At 30.4% G+C, this 26,500-nt stretch overlaps 1 protein-coding gene across 13 annotated transcripts in view; it reads left to right on the top strand.

Annotated features, from left to right (window-relative positions):
* The window catches only part of ptk2aa (protein tyrosine kinase 2aa), a 143,770-nt gene that overhangs the window by 83,642 nt on the left and 33,628 nt on the right, over positions 1 to 26,500 (top strand). For 4 of the 13 annotated variants that reach the window (XM_056479579.1, XM_056479573.1, XM_056479572.1 and 1 more), the window contains 12 exons: positions 1,352 to 1,492; positions 6,248 to 6,325; positions 7,272 to 7,379; positions 10,325 to 10,442; positions 10,649 to 10,679; positions 12,253 to 12,317; positions 15,149 to 15,238; positions 17,126 to 17,197; positions 18,823 to 18,879; positions 22,885 to 22,908; positions 24,691 to 24,788; positions 26,128 to 26,212. In XM_056479579.1, coding sequence (XP_056335554.1) covers positions 1,352 to 1,492; positions 6,248 to 6,325; positions 7,272 to 7,379; positions 10,325 to 10,442; positions 10,649 to 10,679; positions 12,253 to 12,317; positions 15,149 to 15,238; positions 17,126 to 17,197; positions 18,823 to 18,879; positions 22,885 to 22,908; positions 24,691 to 24,788; positions 26,128 to 26,212 — 967 coding nt within the window. Of the gene's footprint in view, positions 1 to 1,351; positions 1,493 to 6,247; positions 6,326 to 7,271; positions 7,380 to 10,324; positions 10,443 to 10,648; positions 10,680 to 12,252; positions 12,318 to 15,148; positions 15,239 to 17,125; positions 17,198 to 18,690; positions 18,710 to 18,822; positions 18,880 to 22,884; positions 22,909 to 24,690; positions 24,789 to 26,127; positions 26,213 to 26,500 lie in introns of those variants that run through there. The other 9 variants (XM_056479575.1, XM_056479574.1, XM_056479578.1 and 6 more) reach the window with 9 other exon arrangements.

Below are 26,500 nucleotides of genomic sequence, written 5' to 3' on the forward strand. Positions count from 1 at the left end.
AGAGAAGTGTAAATGTGTATATTTCTGGATGCTTTTAGTCTGATCAATTTAGATCCAGTCAACAACCTACAGGTAAAATCAGGTTTTACAGCATTATTAAAACAGAAAAAAGCCATTCCTTTTGGAAAAACCTCTTAATATGAGCAATATTAGAAATTTAGGTATATTCATTCATTCATTTTTCTTTAGCTTAGTAGTCCCTTTATTAACCAGGGTTGCCACAGTGGAATGAACCGCCAACTTATCCAGCATATTTTTACACAGTGGATGCCCTTCCAGCTGCAACACCCATGCACACACACTCATTCATACACAATGGCCAACTTAGTTCATCAATTCCCCTATAGCGCTTGTGTTTGGACTGTGGGGGAAACCGGAGCACCGAACGCAGGGAGAACATGCAAACTCCACACAGAAATACCAACTTAAATGCCAACTGACTTTAATATCCTTAATTATTATCAAAATTAATACTAATTAATTATTAATTGTGTCCTCCTCGTCAATATGATTAATTATTTTTAATTGTGTCTCGATCAAAGAGAAAGAGAGGCTCATTTTCTCAAGTAAAGCTGCTTTCCTCCTGCTTATTTGACCTTTCCCATAATGCCTCTGCAGATGTAAACTCAGATAGGGCTTTGACTTCCTGTCAGGAAGGGTGGATCGTCCGTCTGAAGTGACCGCTCATGGTTTCTGATATGATCTGTGTGTGTGTGTGTGTGTGTGTGTGTGTGTGTGTGTGTGCGTGTGTGTGTGTGTGCACATCTGTGTGCATCTGGAATGTTGTTAGGATTGCCATCATGCCTTTCAGAGCTCAGATTATCACTAACATCTTTCTTTTTGTAAATACATTAGCAGCTGTAATCAGATCATTCAGCAGTGTGTGTGTGTGTGTGTGTGTGTGTGTGTGTGTGTGTGTGTGTGTGTTTTGACGGATGGCAAATAAATGGTGTTCATTGTTGCATCTTATTTGATCGACAGCTGAATTTAATGTTCTTTATTAACCTGTCAGCATTAACTACCAGTTTAATTCTGTGTTATTCTGTTTTATATAGATATAGTTGAGCTGAATCATAAAATATTTAGTGTTTACATCATTATATTGCTTTTACTTTGCGTCAGTGATGCACAGAAACTGAGTGATGCATTACTGGCTCTTTAGATGATGTAAAATGTAGTTCATTTCTAATGTAGAAATTAAAATACTGGATATTTTTTCTTTAGCATGCTCATCTTTTGTAGTGCGTCTGAATTTGGTATATTTTAACATGGCAGAATTAATTACCAGTCTGTTGTGCCGTTTTGGATCAGTGTTTGAGGTGTAACGCTGCTCTTTGTCTCTGTGTTTCAGGCTAAAACACTGAGGAAACAGATCCAGCAAACGTTCAAGCAGTTCGCCAACTTGAACGATGAGCAGAGCGTCCTCAAGTTTTTCGAGATCCTGGCGCCCGTTTACAGATTCGACAAAGAGTGTTTCCGCTGCGCTCTCGGGGTACCTCACATCACTGAATATACTGAAAAACTGATGAATATTACCACAAATATTGATGAGGAAAATGACTGAAAACACTGATGAAAATTAATAAAAATATGGCTCAAATACTGAGAAAAATACTGATGAATTTACTACTAAAATCATTAAAATATTGCTGAAATACTGAGAAAAATACTGATGAATTTACTACCAAAAATCATTAAAATATTGCTCAAATACTGAGAAAAATACTGATGAATTTACTACTAAAAATCATTAAAATATTGCTCAAATACTGAGAAAAATACTGATGAATTTACTACTAAAATCATTAAAATATTGCTGAAATACTGAGAAAAATACTGATGAATTTACTACTAAAATCATTAAAATATTGCTCAAATACTGAGAAAAATACTGATGAATTTACTACTAAAAATCATTAAAATATTGCTCAAATACTGAGAAAAATACTGATGAATTTACTACTAAAATCATTAAAATATTGCTCAAATACTGAGAAAAATACTGATGAATTTACTACTAAAAATCATTAAAATATTGCTGAAATACTGAGAAAAATACTGATGAATTTACTACTAAAAATCATCAAAATATGGCTGAAATACTGAGAAAAATACTGATGAATTTACTACTAAAATCATTAAAATATTGCTCAAATACTGAGAAAAATACTGATGAATTTACTACTAAAAATCATTAAAATATGGCTGAAATACTGAGAAAAATACTGATGAATTACTACTAAAATCATTAAAATATTGCTCAAATACTGAGAAAAATACTGATGAATTTACTACTAAAAATCATTAAAATATTGCTGAAATACTGAGAAAAATACTGATGAATTTACTACTAAAAATCATCAAAATATGGCTGAAATACTGAGAAAAATACTGATGAATTTACTACTAAAATCATTAAAATATTGCTCAAATACTGAGAAAAATACTGATGAATTTACTACTAAAATCATTAAAATATGGCTGAAATACTGAGAAAAATACTGATGAATTTACTACTAAAATCATTAAAATATTGCTCAAATACTGAGAAAAATACTGATGAATTTACTACTAAAAATCATTAAAATATTGCTCAAATACTGAGAAAAATACTGATGAATTTACTACTAAAAATCATTAAAATATGGCTGAAATACTGAGAAAAATACTGATGAATTTACTACTAAAATCATTAAAATATTGCTCAAATACTGAGAAAAATACTGATGAATTTACTACTAAAAATCATTAAAATATTGCTGAAATACTGAGAAAAATACTGATGAATTTACTACTAAAAATCATCAAAATATGGCTGAAATACTGAGAAAAATACTGATGAATTTACTACTAAAATCATTAAAATATTGCTCAAATACTGAGAAAAATACTGATGAATTTACTACTAAAAATCATTAAAATATGGCTGAAATACTGAGAAAAATACTGATGAATTTACTACTAAAATCATTAAAATATTGCTCAAATACTGAGAAAAATACTGATGAATTTACTACTAAAAATCATTAAAATATTGCTCAAATACTGAGAAAAATACTGATGAATTTACTACTAAAAATCATTAAAATATGGCTGAAATACTGAGAAAAATACTGATGAATTTACTACTAAAATCATTAAAATATTGCTCAAATACTGAGAAAAATACTGATGAATTTACTACTAAAAATCATTAAAATATTGCTCAAATACTGAGAAAAATACTGATGAATTTACTACTAAAATCATTAAAATATGGCTGAAATACTGAGAAAAATACTGATGAATTTACTACTAAAAATCATTAAAATATGGCTGAAATACTGAGAAAAATACTGATGAATTTACTACTAAAAATCATCAAAATATGGCTGAAATACTGAGAAAAATACTGATGAATTTACTACTAAAAATCATTCAAATATTGCTGAAATACTGAGAAAAATACTGATGAATTTACTACTAAAATCATTAAAATATTGCTCAAATACTGAGAAAAATACTGATGAATTTACTACTAAAAATCATTAAAATATTGCTCAAATACTGAGAAAAATACTGATGAATTTACTACTAAAAATCATTAAAATATGGCTGAAATACTGAGAAAAATACTGATGAATTTACTACTAAAATCATTAAAATATTGCTCAAATACTGAGAAAAATACTGATGAATTTACTACTAAAAATCACTAAAATATTGCTGAAATACTGAGAAAAATACTGATGAATTTACTACTAAAAATCATTAAAATATTGCTCAAATACTGAGAAAAATACTGATGAATTTACTACTAAAAATCATCAAAATATGGCTGAAATACTGAGAAAAATACTGATGAATTTACTACTAAAAATCATTCAAATATTGCTGAAATACTGAAAAAAATACTGATGAATTTACTACTAAAAATCATTCAAATATTGCTGAAATACTGAAAAAAATACTGATGAATTTACTACTAAAAATCATTAAAATATTGCTCAAATACTGAGAAAAATACTGATGAATTTACTACTAAAAATCATTAAAATATTGCTCAAATACTGAGAAAAATACTGATGAATTTACTACTAAAAATCATTCAAATATTGCTGAAATACTGAGAAAAATACTGATGAATTTACTACTAAAAATCATTAAAATATGGCTGAAATACTGAGAAAAATACTGATGAATTTACTACTAAAAATCATTAAAATATTGCTCAAATACTGAGAAAAATACTGATGAATTTACTACTAAAAATCATCAAAATATGGCTGAAATACTGAGAAAAATACTGATGAATTTACTACTAAAAATCATTCAAATATTGCTGAAATACTGAAAAAAATACTGATGAATTTACTACTAAAATCATTAAAATATGGCTGAAATACTGAGAAAAATACTGATGAATTTACTACTAAAAATCATTAAAATATTGCTGAAATACTGAAAAAAATACTGATGAATTTACTACTAAAAATCATCAAAATATGGCTGAAATACTGAGAAAAATACTGATGAATTTACTACTAAAAATCATTAAAATATTGCTCAAATACTGAGAAAAATACTGATGAATTTACTACTAAAAATCATTAAAATATTGCTCAAATACTGAGAAAAATACTGATGAATTTACTACTAAAAATCATTAAAATATTGCTCAAATACTGAGAAAAATACTGATGAATTTACTACTAAAAATCATCAAAATATGGCTGAAATACTGAGAAAAATACTGATGAATTTACTACTAAAAATCATTCAAATATTGCTGAAATACTGAAAAAAATACTGATGAATTTACTACTAAAATCATTAAAATATGGCTGAAATACTGAGAAAAATACTGATGAATTTACTACTAAAAATCATTAAATATTGCTGAAATACTGAAAAAAATACTGATGAATTTACTACTAAAAATCATCAAAATATGGCTGAAATACTGAGAAAAATACTGATGAATTTACTACTAAAAATCATTAAAATATTGCTCAAATACTGAGAAAAATACTGATGAATTTACTACTAAAAATCATTAAAATATTGCTCAAATACTGAGAAAAATACTGATGAATTTACTACTAAAAATCATCAAAATATGGCTGAAATACTGAGAAAAATACTGATGAATTTACTACTAAAAATCATTAAAATATTGCTCAAATACTGAGAAAAATACTGATGAATTTACTACTAAAAATCACTAAAATATTGCTGAAATACTGAGAAAAATACTGATGAATTTACTACTAAAAATCATTAAAATATTGCTCAAATACTGAGAAAAATACTGATGAATTTACTACTAAAAATCACTAAAATATTGCTGAAGTACTGCTCAAATTGATAGAAAATTGTCCAGAAATAGTAAGGAAAACGACTAGAAATACTGCTGAGCACACTGGTAAACATACTAAAATACTGCTGAAAATGCTGATGAACATTCTGGTGAAAATGCCTGAAAATACTGATGAAATACTGAGGAAAATGACTAGAAATACGGATGAAAATCCTAATGAACATACTGGTAAACACACTAAAATACTGCTGAAAATACTGATGAACATTCTGCTGAAAATGACTAAAGCATTACTGAAAATACTGCTGAAATAATGCTGGAAAAACTGGCCTGTTCTGCCCCCTAGTGCTCATTGATAGTTACACACCCTGACACTAACATGAATGAAGTATTACCAGGCCATAACTGTTTCTTATTAGTCATTAAACAGTATTTTTCATTATACTTTATACTATATGATACATTTGGAGTGAAGAAATGAATGCTTTTATTTAGGCGAGGTGCATTAAATTGATCCAAAGTGAAAGAAAAGACATTTATGTTACAGAGTGGTGAAATAATTACTTTAAAACTTTCTATTTATTTTTAAAAAATCTTAAAAAAGAAATGTGTCACAGTTTCCACCAAAATAATAATTAAATGTATTAATTAATCTTCATTTTTATTTATTTATCATTATTAGTATAGTTTATTAATATTATCTAAAAATGTCAAATATTATAAATAGATGTTTAATATTACTGTATTTTTGATCAGATAAGAAAAACAGCTTTGTTGATTAATTTTAAAAACATCATTTTTTTATAAGTGTATTTTGTGCTAGAGTAATTAATGCAATTAGAGACCCTGCCTGACTATTTATATCATTAAATGTTCAATTCTTTACATTTTAATTTAATTATTTGTTTAAAACAAATGTTTCACTTTCTCTCTTTGTTTCTCTTTCAGTCCAGTTGGGTCATCTCAGTGGATCTTGCGATTGGTCCAGAAGAGGGCATCAGTTACCTGACAGACAAGGGCTCCACGGTAATAATAATAATAATAATAATAATTCCTTACATTTATCTTGTGCTTTTCTGGACACTCAGAGTGCTTTACACATTTTTGGGGGGAGATCTCATCCAGCACCAGTGTGCAGCATCCACCTGGATGACACGACAGCAGCCATATTGCGCCAAACAGCACACCAGCTGATTGAGGGAGAGGAGCTGGAGAGATGAAGCCAGTTATGATATGGGGATGGTTAGAAGGTCATGATGGACAGAAGCCGGTGGGCAAGTTTGGTCAGGATGCCAGGGTTAAACCCCTACTCTTTTCTCGAAGGACATCTTGGGATTTTTAACGCCCACAGAGAGTCACTTTGGTTTAACAGCGCTCACTGAGTCCCCTTCACTATACTGGGATGTTAGGACTCCCTAACAGCGCCCCTGCTGGTCTCACTATCACCACTTCCAGCAGCAACCTAGCTTTCCCATGTGGTCTCCCATCCAGGCGACTGTTTAAGAGTTGCAGAGAGCTAGCTACCGGTAACCATATTGCCTCAATCCCCATAGCATCAACCAATAAGTTCCATCTATTTATCCTAATCGGAGTTATTCCTGTTTATTTATTAGCTCTGCTTATGAGTAGCTCCGCCCACAGTCAAATCTCATTGGTCCTGCTATTAAAAACAAAAGATCTGAGTGGCTCTAAAGTTAATGAATCATTCATCAATAAAGTCCAGCAGCTTTACAGAGAAAAGACTATTACCCATGAGGTTTCATCAGTGGGAAACAAGTTGAGTTCATAAGCCTCTGTTATTTGCACTGAATGCTGATTTTGCTCTTATAATAATGATTCAGATCAGCTCAATAGGAATATCACTGTTTAAAGACGTGATTCGCTGTGGGACTGATGCTGTCATAGGAAATATAGCGGCTCAGCACTTCATGTTTTCTGTGATGTCTGAGCGCATGTCTCTCTGTGTTTTCAGCCCACACACCTGGCCAACTTGACTCAGGTGCAGAGCATCCATTACTCCTGTGTGGAGGAGAAGGAGAGGAAGGGTGTGTTACAGCTGGACGTGGCTGGAGCCGCAGAGGTAAAACACACACAGATGTGAAGCGCTGATGTTTTGATGACTGCTGGAAGTGTTTAGATTGTGATCTGTGACTCAGGAGGCTGTAAATCCAGCTCTGCATGCTGTAATTTCTGTCTGTCACTGTTATTTTGGGTCTTGGCATCTTCATCTGTACTTCATCTGACAGTGTTTTTCTCTTTTTCTGACTGTCGGTCTTTCGGCAGACATCTTTAACCAGGTTTAGAGAATGTGGTGGATTTCTTAGGCTGATTTAGTCAGTGTTGTGTTATTGTTGAATAAAACTGAGATTATTAAAAAGAAGTTGGAGTATAACAGACAGAATATATGTAAATATTAGATATACTGTTTATACTACATATACTATATGGACTAAATATACCATATTTATACTAAATATTCTATATAGATCTAGTATATATGCTAAACTAAAAAAATAAAGCTAATCAGAAAGATTGTCATATGTAAATAGAAGTAAAATAAATAAAAATGGCAGATTTCAAGACTAATAATATGTAAATAAATTAAAATCAGAATGTAAAAAATATTTAAAATATATATAAATTAGAATTGTTGCCTAGGCAACAAGCTAAAATATCTGAGATCAATTGTGGGCGTGTCTGAGATAATGTGTGGGTGTGTCTGAGATAATTCGTAGGCGTGTCTGTAATCATTTGTGGGCATGTCTGAGATAATGTGTGGGCGTGTCTGAGTTTATTTGTGGGCATATGTGAGATAATTTGTGGATGTATCTGAAATTATTTGTAGGCGCATCTGAGATTATTTATGGGTGTGTCTAAAATAAATTGCAGACATGATAGAATTTGTGGGGGTATCAGGTAATTTGTCAGTTTCTCTGAGATAATTTGTGGGCGTATCTAAAATCATTTGTGGGTGTATATGAAATAAATTGTGGACGTATCTGAAATCCTTTGTGGGCGTGTATAAGATTATTTGTGGGCGTTTGTGAAATATTTGTGGCCATATATAAAATAATTTGTGGGTTTATATGAGATAATTTGTGGGCGTATCTGAAATCATTTCTGGGCGTATATGAGATTATTTGTGGGCATATCTGAAATCGTAGGCATATATGAGATTATTTGTTGGTGTATCTGAAATTGTGGGCGTATATGAGATTATTTGTGAGCGTATATGAAATATTTGTGGGCATATATGAGAATTTGTGGGCGTATATGAAATTATTTGTGGGCGTATATGAGATAATTTGTGGGCGAATCTGAAATCGTAGGCATATATGAGATAATTTGTTGGTGTATCTGAAATTGTGGGCATATATGAGATTATTTGTGGGTGTATCTGAAATATTTGTGGCCGTAAATGAGATAATTTGTGGGCGTGTCTGAAAAATTTGTGGCCGTATACAAGATCATTTGTGGGCGTATCTGATATAATTTGTGGGCGTCTATGAAATAATTTGTGGGCGTATCTGAAATCATTTGTGGACGTATATGAGATAATTTGTGGGCGTATCTGAAATCGTTTGTGACCGTATATAAGATTATTTGTGTGCATATCTGAAATTGTAGGCGTACATGAGAATTTGTGGGTGTATCTGAAATTGTGGGCGGATATCAGATAATTTGAAGGCGTTTCTGAAATCATTTCTGGGCGTATATGAGATTGTTCTGAAATATTTGTGGCCGTATTTGAGATAATTTGTAAGCATATCTGAAATCATTTGTGGGCGTATGTGAGATCATTTGTGGGCGTAGGTGAGATCATTTGTGGGTGTATCTGAAATTGTGGGCGTATATGAGATTATTTGTGGGTGGATCTGAAATCGTAGGCGTATATGAGATAATTTATTGGTGTATCTGAAATTGTGGGCGTATATGAGATTATTTGTGAGCGTATATGAGGTAATTTATAGGCGTATATGAGATAATTTGTGGGCATATCTGAAATATTTGTGGCCGTAAATGAGATAATTTGTGGGTGTATATGAAATAATTTGTGGGCGTATCTGAAATCCTTTGTGGGCGTATATGAAATAATTTGTGGGCGTATCTGAAATCCTTTGTAATCGTATATGAGATTATTTGTGTGGGTATCTGAAATCGTAGGCGTTTATGAGAATTTGTGGGATATATATCTGAAATTGTGGGCGTATATCAGATAATTTGAAGGTGTATCTGAAATAATTTTTGGGCGTATATGAGATCGTTTGTGGACGTATCTGATATATTTGTGGGCATACATACGATAATTTGTAGGCGTGTCTGAAATGTTTGTGGCCGTATATGAGATAATTTGTGGGCATATCTGAAATCATTTGTGGGCGTATATGAGATAATTTGTGGGTGTATCTGAAATCATTTGTGGGCGTATATGAGATAATTTGTGGGTGTATCTGAAATTGTGGGCATAACTGAAATAATTGTTGGCATGTTTGAGAATTTGTGGGTGTATGTTCGATAATTTGTGGGCGTATTTAAATTTAATTTGTGGGCGTAACTAAAGTCATTTGTCGGCATATATGAAATTATTTGAGGGCGTGTCTGAGATAATTCGTGAATGTCTTAATTTGTGTGCATGTCTTATATGGTGTGCAGGCATGTCTGCGATAATTTATGGGCGTGTCTGAGATAATTTGTGGGTGTGTCTGAGATCATTTGTGGGCTTTTATGAGATCATTTGTGGGTGTGTCTGATATCGTTTGTGGATGCCTTATATAATTTGTGGACGTGTCTTATATAATTTGTGGGCATGTCTTATATCATTTGTGGGTGTGTCAGATCATTTGTGGGTGTGTCTGATATTTATGTGCATGTCTGAGATCATTTAAGACCCTTTTTCACCATTGTGGGTGTGTCTCCAGTATGTGTGTGTGTGGTCAGTGCAGCTGGTCTGTGTTGTATCTTGACATCATGATGAGGCTGCTGGGGCTGATAAAGGCTCATTGTGAGTGTGTTTGCTTCTCGTAGCCTCTCACGATCAGCACGCCGTCTTTCTCCACCGCCGAGAACATGGCCGACCTCATCGACGGATACTGTCGCCTGCTCAACGCCGTCAGCCAGTCCTTCATCATCAGACCTCAGAAAGGTACACACTGATGCATTGTGGGATGTGTGGAGCATAGAGCCTTTAAGCTATGAATGGAATGCATTGAGTGGGATATCACAATACAAATAGAAAGGCTTATATATAGAAACTGTAGTGAGATATGAAGCCCAGTTGTTGGTGTTTGGGTGTGTCGTGTTTCTCTGTTTGATTTATACACTGATGTTGTGTGTTTTTCTGGCCTACAGATGGTGAAAGAGCTCTTCCATCCATTCCAAAGTAAGTCATAAATCCAGAGCGCTGAGCTGTTTAATAAACTAACGTCAGGCTGGAGATTCATACGGTCTCGCAGTGAAGCTTCAGTGCATCCAAAACAAGACTGAACTACAGACAGTACAGCAGGAGGATATTGCAGATAGTCACTCAATATTTTGTTAATTATGGAATTTTTTTGCAGAGAAGTTTCCAAAACAGCATCATTAGACACATTTAAAAATCTAAAGTCTGGAGAAAAAAAATTGTATATTATTGTCATTGTAAAATGCTGAATTATATTTTGCATTGCAAATATGTAATATTTTATCATATTTAAAATATTTATACATATAGACATTCAAAAAAATGTAATATTATAAAATGAGTTTTTATTGATATTATTATTATTAATAATTATGTTATTTTTAATAATATTATTAGTATTGTTATTATTATTATAAAATGTGTTATATTATAAAATAATTATTTTGTGTATATATATATATATATATATATATATATATATATATATATATATATAAAAATATGTATATATATATATATATATATATATATATATATATATATATATATATATATATATATATATGTATATATGTATATATATATATAAATATATATATATGTATATATATATATAAATATATATATATATATATATATATATATATATATATGTATATATGTATATATATATATAAATATTTTAAAATATATAAGCATATAAAGATATTGTGTTAAAAAAGTGTATTATTATTATGGTAATTTTATTATTAATGATAATAATAATATCATTATTATAAAATGCTGATATATATTTTGCATTGCATATATGTAATTTTTTGTTATATAATAAATACATATATAACATAAAAAAATTGTAATATTGTACAAATATTTATTATTTATTATTATTATTATTGTTATTATTATTATTATTATTATTATTATTATTATTAATGCTGATTTATATTGTCCATTGCATTTATATAATATTTTAGAATATTTTAAGATGTATAAACATTTTAAAAATATTGTAATATTATAAAAAGTGTATTATTATTATCATTAATTATTATTAATGATAATAATAATATTATTATTATTAAATGCTAATTTATATTTTGCACTGCATAAATATCATATTAAAAATATATATAACATTTAAAAAAATTGTAATATTGTAAAAATGTTTAGTATTTTATTATTATTATTATTATTATTATTATTATTATTATTATTAAATGGTGATTTATATTTTCCATTGCATTTATATTATATTTTATCATATAAAAAATAAACAATATTATATAAATTATAATAATATTAACATAAACAACATAATATTGTAATATATTTTTTGTCACTCAGTTCTACTTATAATATATACTAAGTGTTTTTAATTGTACATTGCATACTTCAGTATAAATTTGGTTATTCATTTTGCACAGCGGTTTTCCGCTTCTACCAAATGCACATTTAAATATTTTAATCTTCACCTGACCCCAGTAAGTTGATAAATCATACACATTTATAGTTGGACACATTAAAAATCTTTATTTTGTTTCTGCCACAGAATTGCTAACAATGAGAAGCGACTTGAGGGGATTCGGGCAGGTGTTCGGGCCATTTCTGTTTCAGGTAAGACACCTCTCACATTTATATTTATATATTATTTTTATGGTTGTTAAACTGATGTCCTGCAGAGCATTCTGGGTACTGACTCCTTATACATCTGTCAGCACTGTGAAACAATTCATATTTAAATGTAGCCTGAGAGCCACTTGTTCAGTAAGCCTTTAAGATTTGTGCAGGTTTTACTGTCCAGCAGAGGAAAATGGTTTATCTGGTCATTCAGAAAAATTATTAATAGTCTTATTATTACTATTATTATTAATGCTGAGTGATATTTGGCAAAGACAATTAGTAATATAAGAAAAAAATGCATTATGATTGTGTGATGAAGCATATTACAAGTTATGAAAGCAAAAAATGTTCCTATGTAGAGTTTTTTTACATATAAATTGTGTTAAAATAAGAAGGCAAGTGCAATAAATAAACAACCACTAGGTGTCAATCCTACATAGTACACCTTTTAAGAGAACCTATTATTATATGATATTATATAATATTATCATTTTTACAAGATGTAAAATAAGTATCTGATGTCTCTGGAGTGTGTAGTGAAGTTTCAGCCCAAAATACCACACAAATAATGATCTCTAACTCTCTGAAACTGACCCTTTTAGACTTTGATCCTAATTTTGGCGTTTTGGTGACTGTCGCTTTAAATTCAAATGAGATTGTGCTCTTTTTCAAAAAAAGGGGCGGAGCTACGCTGCATATTTAAACTCTAATAGTCAACAGCTGCTTCACACTCAGGGCTGTTTATACTAATGAGGGAATGAAATGCTCACTAGTGGGCAGAGGTGGGTAGTAACATATTACATTTCCTTCGTTACGAGTAAAATTGTTGGGTAAAAAGGTGTATACTGTACATTTAAAGATGTGTACTTTTACTCTTACTCAAGTAAATTATCAAAGACAAATCATTACTCTTCACTACATTTGGCGGCGTTCCTCCGTTACTGTCAAATGATAATAAACATGACTAGTGTGACTTGTTTGCAAATATTGCAATGCGCTGCATTGGAGAGGTTGTGTCGCAAGAGGTTGCTATAGAGACGCGTCTCCCGCTTTCGATTAGAGAGCGCTCGCCTATGTCGGGGTGATAACTGAAGTCGAGGAAGACATGTGAGTTTATACTGCGGTCACTCTATGGCCATCTGCGGTTCTCAGAAGGACGGTCATGCTGTCTGTGCAGTGAGTTTATCAGACCAGGTCACCCGCCGCCTCGAGTTCACTCTGGGTTTTGATAATGCGATGCACGCTATACTGTACATCGAACTGACATAGCAACAAATACATGAACTACAGCTCCAACATAAAAAAACACGTAGTGGTAAGTGTCAACATTATCCCAATTTGAAACTTATTAATGATAACTATGGGATAACTAAAGAAACTGCTGATTAATGCAATAAGTGATTAGCCCTGCACATATACTGTAAGTTATTCACACTGTTAACCATTAAAAATATAACATTTCAACATTTGAACATTATTTTTAACATAAAAATGGTGTGTGTATATAATATTTTACTATATATTTTTCACTATATAGTTTTCAGCATGAAGTGACAATTTGATTTAATTTGATTTGATTTTTTTTTTATTTGATTTATTTATTTTCGAACAAAGTATCATACATAAAATATCATTAACAAAAAATACATTTCAACATGGTCGAAAATGGAGTGGGATGAAGCTCAAGCTTAACTTATTTAAGGCTTAACTGGGTTAATTAGGTAAGTTAGGCTAATTAGGCACCTTTAATTGATTTTAAAAACATTAAAAACTGCTTTTATTTTATAAACCAAGACTTTCACCAGAAGAAAAAATATTATGGGAAATACTGTGAAAATTCCTTGCTCTGTTAAATATATATATATATATATATATATATATATATATATATATATATATATATATATATATATATATATATATATATATATATATATATATATATATATATATATATATATATATATATATATATTAAATGAAAAGTAACTAGTTACTATTTACTTGAATCATTTTTTCATCAGATACTTTTTTACTCTTACTCATCTAACTTTTAAGATTGTTACTTTTACTTGAGTAAAAATTTCCGCAAGTATTTGTACTTGAGTTCAGATTTTGGATACTCTACCCACCTCTGCTAGTGGGCGGGGCTTTCCCCCTCTGATGATGCGTACAAATGAAGAATGTCAATCAAAGTGTTTCTGCAGACTGTTTATATCAAGTCTGATTATAATGAAACTGCTTATATTCACAGACTGCTGCCACACAACTGTGTTTAAACCCCATATAAAAGTGTTTTTTGCATATTAGCTGCCCTTCAATAAACAACACTAATAAACAACACTATAATACATATATAATATATATATATATAATATATAATATATATAGTATATAATAATAAAATATATATAGTATATAATAATAAAATATATATATATAATATATAATAATATAATATATAATAATATAATATAATATAATATAATATCTAAAGTCACCTAAAAATTAGTAACTGAATATGTTACTTATTTTAAGGAAAGTAATCTAAATTTGTTATGTAATTTTTTCAGAGACTAATGCAGGCTTAAATTTGTATAATATATATATAGTCCTATAATAATATAGAACCTTTTTACCCAATACCCTGCATATATCATATGTGATTGTGGAGGATCACAGATTGTGTGTGTGTGTTGTCAGACTGAAATGATCAGTGTTTTGTAATGGAACTGGAGGTTAAATATGTTGATCTGGTCTCCATTCCTCCGCCATATTCTCCTGCTTGGCTTCACTGTGTTTCTCTCTCCATCTGTCCTCTGAAGACTCTCTGGTTCAGACGCCCACCAAAGCTGCTAAAGCTCGCCGTTTTCTCCTTCCGTTTGTCCTCTGTTCCCATGATCCTCCTCCTAAGGGTACTTGCTGCTCTGTGTGCGTGTGTGTGTGTGTGTGTGAGAACACTAACCTCATGTGATCTCCCATATTGACACATGTTCTGCATTATCACGTCAGTCTGTTTCTCATTGGTTCATACTGCAGGTGTTTAATACATACTTTGATTTCTATAGCTGGAGGCTGGAGGTTTTGATTAAAGTGTGTGTGTTTTTTTGTGTAATGTTATAAGGATGCAGTTTTTAAATGTCACTTGACCAATCAAATGATGTTTTTCGCTTCATATGTGATTAATGGCCACGCCTCCTCTGTGACTCCGCCTCCATGACGTGTGTGTTTTGCAGATTGAGCAGGAAACTGAACATAATGTTCATTTATTTCATGGTTATTGTGTTTTGTTTGACACATTGACATTGTTTAATAGATTAATGTCATGATGAAACATGCAGGACGCACCAATAATCTAAACAAAAATGGAATAAGGAATTATATTTTGCATAAACAATGTGTATTTGAGAAATTAAAAATAAATTATGTATTTTGCTTTTTCTGAAATATTTTTCATGTTAAATAAACACATACTTTGTATAACGAATAAAAGGGATGCACCAATATGGATTTTTCTGCCGATATCCATAACCGATAACACTTAAGATTTGGAGGCCGATAACCCGATATATTAACCGATAATTATAAATATTTCAAAATGTTATATTTTTATACAGTGAACAACTGTACACTCTATCAAACATATGTACAATGATAAGGAACATGTTTACTCAGTTATTAACGCACAGCAAAACCACACAAAGAAAGGACGGACTTTGAAGGAATAAACAACGTAAAGAAAGCTCTGTTATAATGCACTGGACAAGTCTGAACAAGTTCAACCTTGACAGGCAGTTCTGTACAATTACGTAATCTATCGGCTTAAAGATATCGGCCTAATTTTGATATCAGAACGATAACATTAAAAATAGCATTTATCGGCCGATATCGGGATGGCCGCCGATAAGTCATGCATCCCTAACGAATTATATCTGATTAATTATTGTGATTTAAAATTTTAGAATGAATATATTTTATATTTTAGTGAATTATGTAAATTATATAGTTTGCTTGTTTTTATTGTATTTTTGTATTTATATAAATTTTTAATATATAATTTATTATATATATAATTGATTTATATTTTATAATATTTTTTATGTTATAGTGATGAGATATAGACAAATTTACAGTTTTAAAAAGGATGGATTTATTTTAAGAAAAATTTAATAAAATTTAAAAGTCTCATTCTTTTACTGATTTATATATAAAATGCTCAACGTTCAAATATTTGTGAGTCATCCCCCTTATTTTATTTTATTAAATTTTATTTTATTTTATTGTATTTATTTTTGTTTTATTTTTTTGTTTTGTTAATTTATTTTATTTTATTTTATTCATTTATTTTTTATTTAATTATTCTTTTATTAATTTATTTTATTTTATTTTTTTACTTTTTTATTTATTTACTTTAATTTAAAAAAAAAAATTATTTTATTTTATTTTATTTTATTTTATTTTATTTTATTTTATTTTATTTTATTTTATTTTATTTTATTTTATTTTATTTTATTTTATTTTATTTTATTTTATTTTATTAATCTGCCTCCAATCAATATCAGGGACTTTTCCACATGCTGATCCACACCCATGGCAGAACAATCCCAGTCAGAAGTGTGTCCACGTCCCAATTGAATCCCATCCCACACATTCCTGCAGCACATCTAACCCAATATAACCCACACTAATGACTCCCAGAACAGCATGAACCAAACACATTTACTACAGGAGCCGCTCACACAACCACTGAGCATTACAAACCAGTTCAAATCCAGTTTAAGTGTGAGTTTTGATGTGTGCAGATGAATTAACCCTTCTCCTCTCTGCTCCTCTCCTATCTTTGCATGGACCTGCAGAAGATCTTAGTGGAGATGGTAAAGTTTGACTTGCAATCTTCATTTTCCACCCTAACTAACTCCCTGCTTTGTGTGTGTTCAGATAAATACTGGGATTATAGATTTTAGTGTAGCCGTAGTGAGTTTTGCTTGCTTCTCAGTGCACTTGATGTCTCTTTTGCTCCCTACATTCCTCACAGGGCACAATATTAAAGGTGCAATTAGTAAGAGAAGTGAGTAACCTCTTGCAAAAAACAAACAGAGGAAAAAAGCTGGACTGAATCTGTTTTGCATGAACACTAAGAGTCACTTCCTTCCCCTCGTCTTTCTTAAGCGCAACCACGGAGCTGCTCTCTGATTGGCTGCTGGGAGAGACAGCTGCTATCTGATTGGTTGCTGGGAGAGACAACTGCATTCTGATTAGATGCTAAGAGAGGAAGACATTCTCTGATTAGTTGCTGGGAGATACAGCTGCTCTCTGATTGGCTGCTGGGAAAGAGAGAGTTACTCTGATTAGCTACTAGGAGAGACAACTGCACTCTGATTGGCTGCTGGGAGAGAGAGTTACTCTCTGATTAGTTACTGGGAGAGACAACTGCACTCTGATTGGCTACTGGGAGAGACAACTGTACTCTGATTGGCTGCTGGGAGAGAGAGTTACTCTCTGATTAGTTACTGGGAGAGACAACTACACTCTGATTAGCTGCTGGGAGAGACAACTGCACTCTGATTGGCTGCTGGGAGAGACAGCTGCTCTCTGATTGGTTGCTGAGAGAAACAGCTGCATTCTGATTAGTTGCTGGGAGAGGAAGACACTTTCATTAGTTGCTGGGTGAAACAGCTACTCTCCGATTGGCTGCTGGGAGAGTTACTCTGATTAGCTACTAGGAGAGACAACTTCACTCTGATTGGCTGCTGGGAGAGAGAGTTACTGTCTGATTAGTTACTAGGAGAGACAGCTGCAGTCTTGATTGGCTGCTGGGAGAGACAGCTGCTCTCTGATTGGTTGCTGGGATAGACAGCTGCATTCTGATTTGTTGCTGGGAGAGGAGGACACTCTCTGATTAGTTACTAGGAGAGACAGCTGCACTCTGATTATTTGTAGGGAGAGACAGCTGCTCTCTGATTGGTTGCTAGGAGAGACTGCTGCTCTCTGATTAGTTGCTGGTAGACACAGTCACTCTCTGGTTGGCTGCTTTAAAAGACTTTCTGATTGGCTGCTGGGAGAGATCGTCACTCTGATTAGTTGCAGGGAAAGACAGCAACTCTGATTGGCTGCTTTGAGAGATATCCACTCTCTGATTGGCTGCAATGAGAGATGGTCACTCTCTGATTGGCTGTTAAAAGAGACAATCACTTTCTGATTAATTTAGGAGAGGCAGCTGCTCTCTGATTGGTTGCTAGGAGAGACAGCTGCTCTCCGATTGGCTGCCTGCACAGACAGTCACACAGATTAAGTTCAGGGAGTTTAAAAGAGAGAAGTGCACTTGAGTTTCAGTGTGCATGTGTCCTCGCACAGTAGACTTTCGGCTCTAGTTTGTGTCGTGGAAGGTTACGTGTGTTTCTGGTTGTGTAGTGACTTGAGTGGGCGTTATTTTGGCCGCTCTGTCTGTGTGTGTGTGTGTGTGCATGAGACATTGACCACTTCTTCTGTCTCCCTGCAGAAACAGACGACTACGCAGAGATCATAGATGAGGAAGACACCTACACCATGCCGTCTAGTAAGTACCCTCAATTTGTGAAGTGTGTCTGACAGCACGGATTTGGACAGAAACATCTGGAATCCAGCAGTTTCTGAGCCAGATCTTGACTCTGTTTTTTTCCCTCTGTCTGGCTGGTTTGGTTTGTTGATGTGGCGGTAAATGAAATTTAAAGTATCCAGCTCTAACATTCCAGAAAACTCTCTCTGGAAACTCACTTAGTTTGCAGACTGTCAGGACTGAGGGTTTGTGTGGAATTGAAACTGCACATATTTGGGCGTAAATTCTGTACAGGGAGAAATGAGTGTGTGCGTGTGTGTGTGTGTTTATATCAGGGTTATTATTCTATTTTATCCATAAAAGATAGTTGTAAAAGCAGCATTTTGCATTGTTGTTGTGTTTAATTGAGGTGCTAAAATCCCTGAAACATTATTGACATATTTAACTTGATAAATTAAAGTCTATATAAAGAAAATCGAGGTATTTAGAAAGAAGAAAATAAAAAACTGTATAGTAGATTATTTAAAAAAATATTAAAATATATTAAAATACTACAACATTGAAACTGAAAAGGCTAATATAAAGCTAAATATTAAAATATAATACTATTTCAGTGATAATAATAAAACAAGAGTTTAATATGAGGAGAAATCAACTTCTAAATAAAATAAAAACCTATTTATTTGAAAATGCAGGTTTTCTCTCTGAATTAGCTTTGCAGAAACACACTGGACGTCTGTGATGGGTCCTGATTTTGTCTGCGTGCTTGCGTCTGTCTGTCTGTCTGTCTGTCTGTCTGTCTGTCTGTCAGGGTTATTATTTTATTTTACCCATAAAAATAGTTGCAAAAGCTGCATTGTTGTTATGTTTAATTGAGGTTTTAAAATCCCTGAAACATTATAGACATATTTAACTAGATATATTTAAGTCTATATAAAGAAAATTGAGGTATTTAGAAAGAAGAAAATAAAAAACTGTATAGATGAATTAAAAATACTACAACTTTGAAACTGAAAAAGCTAATATAAAGCTAAATATTAAAATATAATACTATTTCAGTGATAATAATAAAACAAGAGTTTAATATGAGGAGAAATCAACTTCTAAATAAAATAAAAACATATTTATTTGAAAATGCAGGTTTTCTCTCTGAAGTAGCTTTGCAGAAATACACTGTACGTCTGTAATGTGTCCTGATTTTGTGTGTGTGTGTGGGTATTATCCTTCTTTTAACCATAAAAGATAGTTGCAAAAGCAGCATTTTGCATTGATGTTATGTTTAATTGAGGTGCTAAAATCACTGATATATTACAGACATATTTAACTTGATATATTTAAGTCTATATAAAGAAATGGGTGCATTTAGATAGAAGATCATTGAAACACTGTATAGATATATTTAACATTTCTACAGCTTTCAAACTGATATGCTTAATTTAAGTATGATAATATATCAGTGATACTAAAACAGCAATTTAATATGAGCAGAAATGTAAATGTCTGGAGAAAAACATGCGTAAAAATAGCTTGTTTTAGTATTTATTCATTTGAAAATCCAGGCTTTCTCTCTGAAATAGTGTTGTATAAACACTGGATGTCTGTGATGTGCCCTGATTTAGTGTGTGTGAGTCAGTGACTGCACACTAACATTCACGAGTGTGTGACTTTATGAACCATCACAGGTTTCTGAACATACACCAGTTGGCAGCCAAAAGCAGATGTTTAGCAGAATGTTCATGCTGCTGTTTTACATTCAGTGAATTTAAAATCTTATGAACTAACTGGTCTGGAAAGATTTTAGTTGTATATAGAGTGTTTTAAATCTCGCTCATTTATTCAGAACGTTCAGAGAAAAAATTAAAACAGAAGTAAAAAAGTTTTGGGACATGTTTCTCTTAATTAATGGTTTTAAATGGTTTCAGGAAGCAATGTTAACGGCATTGGTGCAAAATATTTTCATTCAAATTATTATTTCTGTTTTGCTTGGCTTTTTAAGCGATAAAGTCAAATCAAATAATAATAAATAACTGTGATAGAAGTCCATATGCACAAAATAAATTAGCTCAAAACACACACTTTCAGATGATCACATGATGCTAATATCTGTCTTTAGTGGACTCCTTATCAATATTTTAGCCATTTTTACAATACAAACATGCAAATATTCCTAAATATATGATACATTTACTTAAAATGTCTGAATTATAGTTGAGCAGGAGCTACAGCAGTGCATTTAATCACTGTATTTACATGGACTTTATATGATTTATGCAAAAATAAAACATGTCTTAATTAAAAAATTTTGTCTTGTTTCTTGTCCAAATATTTACATTTCATAGCAAAAACAAGATTATTTCACTTACTGCACTGGCAGATCATTTCTTTAAAACAAGCGAAATCTCTTAATTTTCACCTATTTCTTCTGATGGTGAAAACTAGCCGATTTTAACTTGGTCTAAGATAGATATTTTTTGATATTTGGACTAGAAACAAGACAAAACAAAGTAAGAAATGCCTTTTTTTGCATTGTGATTAATTAATTTCTGTTCCTGAATACTGTATGTGGAACTGTATTCATATCACAATATTTATTGCAGAAAAATAAAATATCGCAATAACATGAAGCCCCACTCCTGTCTATAGACACTATACTTTAATTCAATTGTAAAATGTGCATATACAGCATTTGATTTATTTGGCTTTACTTATGTATTTTGTGTGCGTGTGCGCGCGTGTGTGTGTGTGTGCGTGCGTGCGTGCGTGCGTGTGGGTGCGTGCACATGCGCGTGCACGTGTGTGCGTGCGTGCGTGCGTGTGGGTGCGTGCGCATGCGCGTGCGTGCGTGTGTGTGTGTTAAAATGAATTCTAAAGTATTTTCAAAATAAAAAATGTGTATTATCTTTAGGATGCTTTGCAATATTTTATTTGTGTACATATATTATATTATTCAGCACCAAATTCAAAACTGGAGCTAATTTACCAAAAGAAAATTAAAATTATAGTGTAAAAATTTGTGAAAAATATTAAATAATATTTTAATAAATAGGAAAAATCAAGATAAACATAAAAATATATATATAAAATGTAGTAATTTAATTTTTCCAATAACATGTTTGAATTTAAATGTATTATCTTCCTATTCCTAAAGATGCTTAGTGGCCAAACACTTATCTTAATGATTAATACTGTTTAATAAAACTCTTTTCTTCAAATGCACCAAAAATTATTGTCTATATTTCCAGAGAAATGGATATATATATATATATATTGATTTTCAAAAGGGGGCGTACTCATTTATGCCAAAGTACCTTTAAGGCAAGTCATTTCACTCGGCAGCCATCTTTGAAGCGCTTCCTATTAGTATGCTCGGGCGTTCTGTCTGAATGGAGAAACATCAAATGCTCCGACTAAATTTCATCTTAGGAATCGCCAATCAGATTAAACACCAACCGTCTCTTTAGTTTCATTTCTAAGTGTTTGAATCACACAAAATCTGCAGTCTGGTTCAAGCCCCTCACCTGGACACTCGTCAGTCTATAGCGATCAATGATTGGCTCCTGTACTAGTAGGCGGGGCTTAATTCACCATATTGTCCGTTCGCTGTTTCCCATTCAAAACTATACGAGTGACACGTCTTGTGTATTCTAGAGCCAGTTTGGCACTGTATTATGTAAGTATTATGGAAAGTAAGAGGTTGTGCAGCATTATGGGTAATGTAGTTTCACTGCAGTGCTTTAAAAATAAGTTGAAGGAATGTCAGGTTTGTTAAACAGCATTTGTTTTGCGTTTAAATATTTCCAATGTATGATTTATTGCTGGTTTTATTGAGAAATGTGTCTCTGTTGATGTCTCTTAATTTTTATAATATGCTGAATTCATACACACCTGTATAACCGCCCTATATATGCTGATTGTTTGACATCTCTCTCGTGCTGCTGTCCACATCTCATCCCTCTGTGTTTGTCCTTCATCCTGAGCTTTAATCCTGATCTAAAAGCCCTCTCTCACTTCTCTCTTTAACACCAGCCCAATGCTTTGGATTAGACACAGGTAACACATCACTTTCAGTTTCTTCTTATTTTCTCTCTCTCTCTCTCTCTCTCTCTCTCTCTCTCTCTCTCTCTCTCTCTCTCTTCTTTTCTCGCTCTTTTCTTCTTCTCTCTGTCTTTCAGTTTTGCTTTGTGTTTGTGTTGCTTTTAGAAACATGTTCCTCCTTGTATCATCAACTAATGCAGGTTTTTATATATATTTTGTGTGTGTGTTTGTGTGTGTGTGTGTGTGCGTGCGTGCGTGCGTGTGTTATTTATCGCTGTATATTCTTAAACATCTATATTTTACAATTTCTGATACCATTTCTAATTATTAACATTATAATTAAATTTTTTTACATAAAAAATGAGTACATAATTATTAGTACATAATTGAGATTTCATATTTGATATAAATAAGAACCTGCAGTAGTCTTTGATATGTAGTCAAACAATAGATTTTTATTTTGTCTTATAGTTTGTTTGTGTGTTTATAAACATATATTCTTTCATAAATGATGCACTTGTATTTGTTTTTATTTGTTTTAGAGGTTTAGAATAGCTGTTTTTATTATATATAGATTTGTCTGTTATGATATTCAGAGCTAAATTACTGTAAGGATTGGTAAAGCTCTTTTTAATGAATGTTTTATTTGCTGTATCATTATCTGTACATACACTTAAGTCATTTTATTAAACTTTTATTTGATTTATATTGGTCACATTAGTCATGATGGACGCCATATTTAATATGATTTAAATTATATATTAATATTTTTATTTTAATATGAGTTTGAAGTTTGTTTATGTTTTATATTTTTTATACAATTCAATTTTTATAACATTTTATTTTTCATTTATCAGATTTCAGTTTCTGTAGTATTGCATTAAATAAATTAAAAATCAAATTAACTTAAATTGAACTAAATAAAAAATTGTATTAAAAATTAAATGATAAATTACATTAAAAATTAAATAAAATTAAAAATTTAATTTAATTAAAAAAATAAATGTAAAATTAAATTATAAATAAATCTTTTAAATAATAATAATAATAATAACAATAATAATAACAATAATAACAACAACAACAATAATAATAATAATAATAATAATAATAACAACAACAATAATAATAATAATAACAATAATAATAATAATAATAATAATAATAATAATAATAATAATAATAATAATAATAATAATAACAACAACAACAATAATAATAATAATAATAATAACACTAATAATAATAATATTAATAATAACAATAATAATAATAACAACAACAACAACAATAATAATAATAATAATAATAATAATAATAATATATAATAACAATATAAAAATTAATTTTAATAATACTTAATATTAGTAGCTTTTCAGATTTTTGGGAGATTTTTGTGCCTTTAAAAAGAAACCTGCTAAATAAATAATTATGCACAATTGAATAACATGTGTTTTTGATGTTAATGATTATATACCACTTAATAGTTATTAAAACGTATGTAGTTTAAGGAAAAAACTATAATCAGAATATTGACTAAATAATTAATACATGTAATAATGATTGTATTGATATAATAATATTAATAATAATAATAATAATAATAATAATAATAATGATAATAATACTCATATCGTAGTGATGTTTTCTGCAATGAATCGTTGTCCACCATGACTAATCTCTGTGTTTCAGAGCATCAGCTGGAGTGTTTGTTAGATCAGTAATGCTGTGTTCAGTGTGTGTCGTGCTAATCTTAGGGTTGGGGTTGGGTTTTTTCTGGTGTGTTTTCATCTTCAGCTCAGGATTATGAGATCCAGCGGGACAGGATTGAGTTGGGTCGGTGTATCGGTGAAGGGCAGTTCGGTGACGTCCATCAGGGGGTTTACATCAGTCCGGTAAACACTCAATTCAACTTCATTTAGATTAACGTTTACTCATTTAGCAGATGCTTTCATTCAAAAAGACTTACAAGTGAGGATAAAAGAAGTAAATCATCAGAGAGCAAGTTATTTAATGTTTTATTTTTTAATTTAATAAATAATTTTCATTTTTTTATTTTGCTTTTTTATTTTATTTTTGTTTTATTTAATTTTATTTTGTTATTTTATTATGTGTTATTATTTTTTATAATATTTTTTTTATTTTGTTTTACAATTTTATTATATTTTAGTTTTTTTTATAATTTTTGATTCATTTTATTTTTTATTTTATTTTACATTTAATTTTATTGTATTATGTATTATTATTTATTTTATTATCTTTTATTTTTTATTTTATTTTACTATTTTGTGTTATTTTATTCTATTTTAGTATTTTATAATATTTTAATTTTATAATTTTCATGTTATTTTTATTTTATTTTATTATATTATATATTATTATTTATTACATTATATTTTATTTTCATTTATTTTACTATTTAATGTTATTATATTTTATTTTATTATTTTATTTTTAAAAATTATAATATTTTTATTTTATAATTTTCATTTTATTTTTTATCAGATTTTATTTTATTGGATTATATATTATTATTATTATTATTTTATTATATTTTATTTTACTATTTTATGTTATTTTATTCTATTTTAGTATTTTATAATATTTTTATTTTATAATTTTCATATTATTTTTATTTTATTTTATTATATATTATTATTTATTTTACTATTTAATGTTATTATATTTTATTTTATTATTTTTATTTTAAAAAATATTATATTTTTAGTTTATAATTTTCATTTTATTTTTATCAGATTTTATTTTATTGTATTATATATTATTTTTTTATTATATTAAATTTTTTTATCTTATTTTACAATTTTGTTTTATTATATTTTTATTTTATTATTTTATTCACAACAGTATTACGCAAACACACTTCACTTGTCTTGTTTTCCTAAATCAATTAATCCAGAAATATTCTTTGACTAAAATCTATTAGAAATATATTTACTATTTGGCATCAAATGTACATAACTTGAATAGTACCGATACATCAACAGTTTATTTTCTCCTGCACTCTTTAAATCTTAACACCTAACCCAACTCCAATAACCCGATTTAATTCCTTTGCAATGTTCTAAAGCTGTTAACACCAACTATAATGTCACTGTTTGCTGAAATGCAGCTTCAGATTGATCTTTTATTTTGTGATATTGCTGAATGTATCAAGACTCTCTCTGAGCCCTGCGTGTGTGTGTTTGACATCCTGTGTGTGTGTGTTAATGACAGGAGAATCCATCATTATCAGTGGCCATAAAGACGTGTAAGAACTGCACATCAGACAGCGTTCGAGAGAAGTTTCTTCAGGAAGCTTGTGAGTGTTCAACATTTAAATAAATACTTAAATACAATTAAAGCAGAATTATTAACCCCCTGAATTATTAGCCCCCCCTGTTTTTTTTTCTTTCTCCAATTTCTGTTTAATGGAGAGAAGATTTTCTCAACACATTTCTAATCATAATAGTTTTAATAACTCATCTCTAATGACTGATTGATTTTGTCTTTGCCATGATGACAGTAAATAATATTAGTGTGACATTTAAAGGCTTAACTAGGTTAATTAGGCAGGTTAGGGTAATTAGGCAAGTTATTGTATAACGAT

Source organism: Danio aesculapii, chromosome 19, assembly GCF_903798145.1.
Source record: "Danio aesculapii chromosome 19, fDanAes4.1, whole genome shotgun sequence".
NCBI classification, from domain to species: domain Eukaryota; kingdom Metazoa; phylum Chordata; class Actinopteri; order Cypriniformes; family Danionidae; genus Danio; species Danio aesculapii.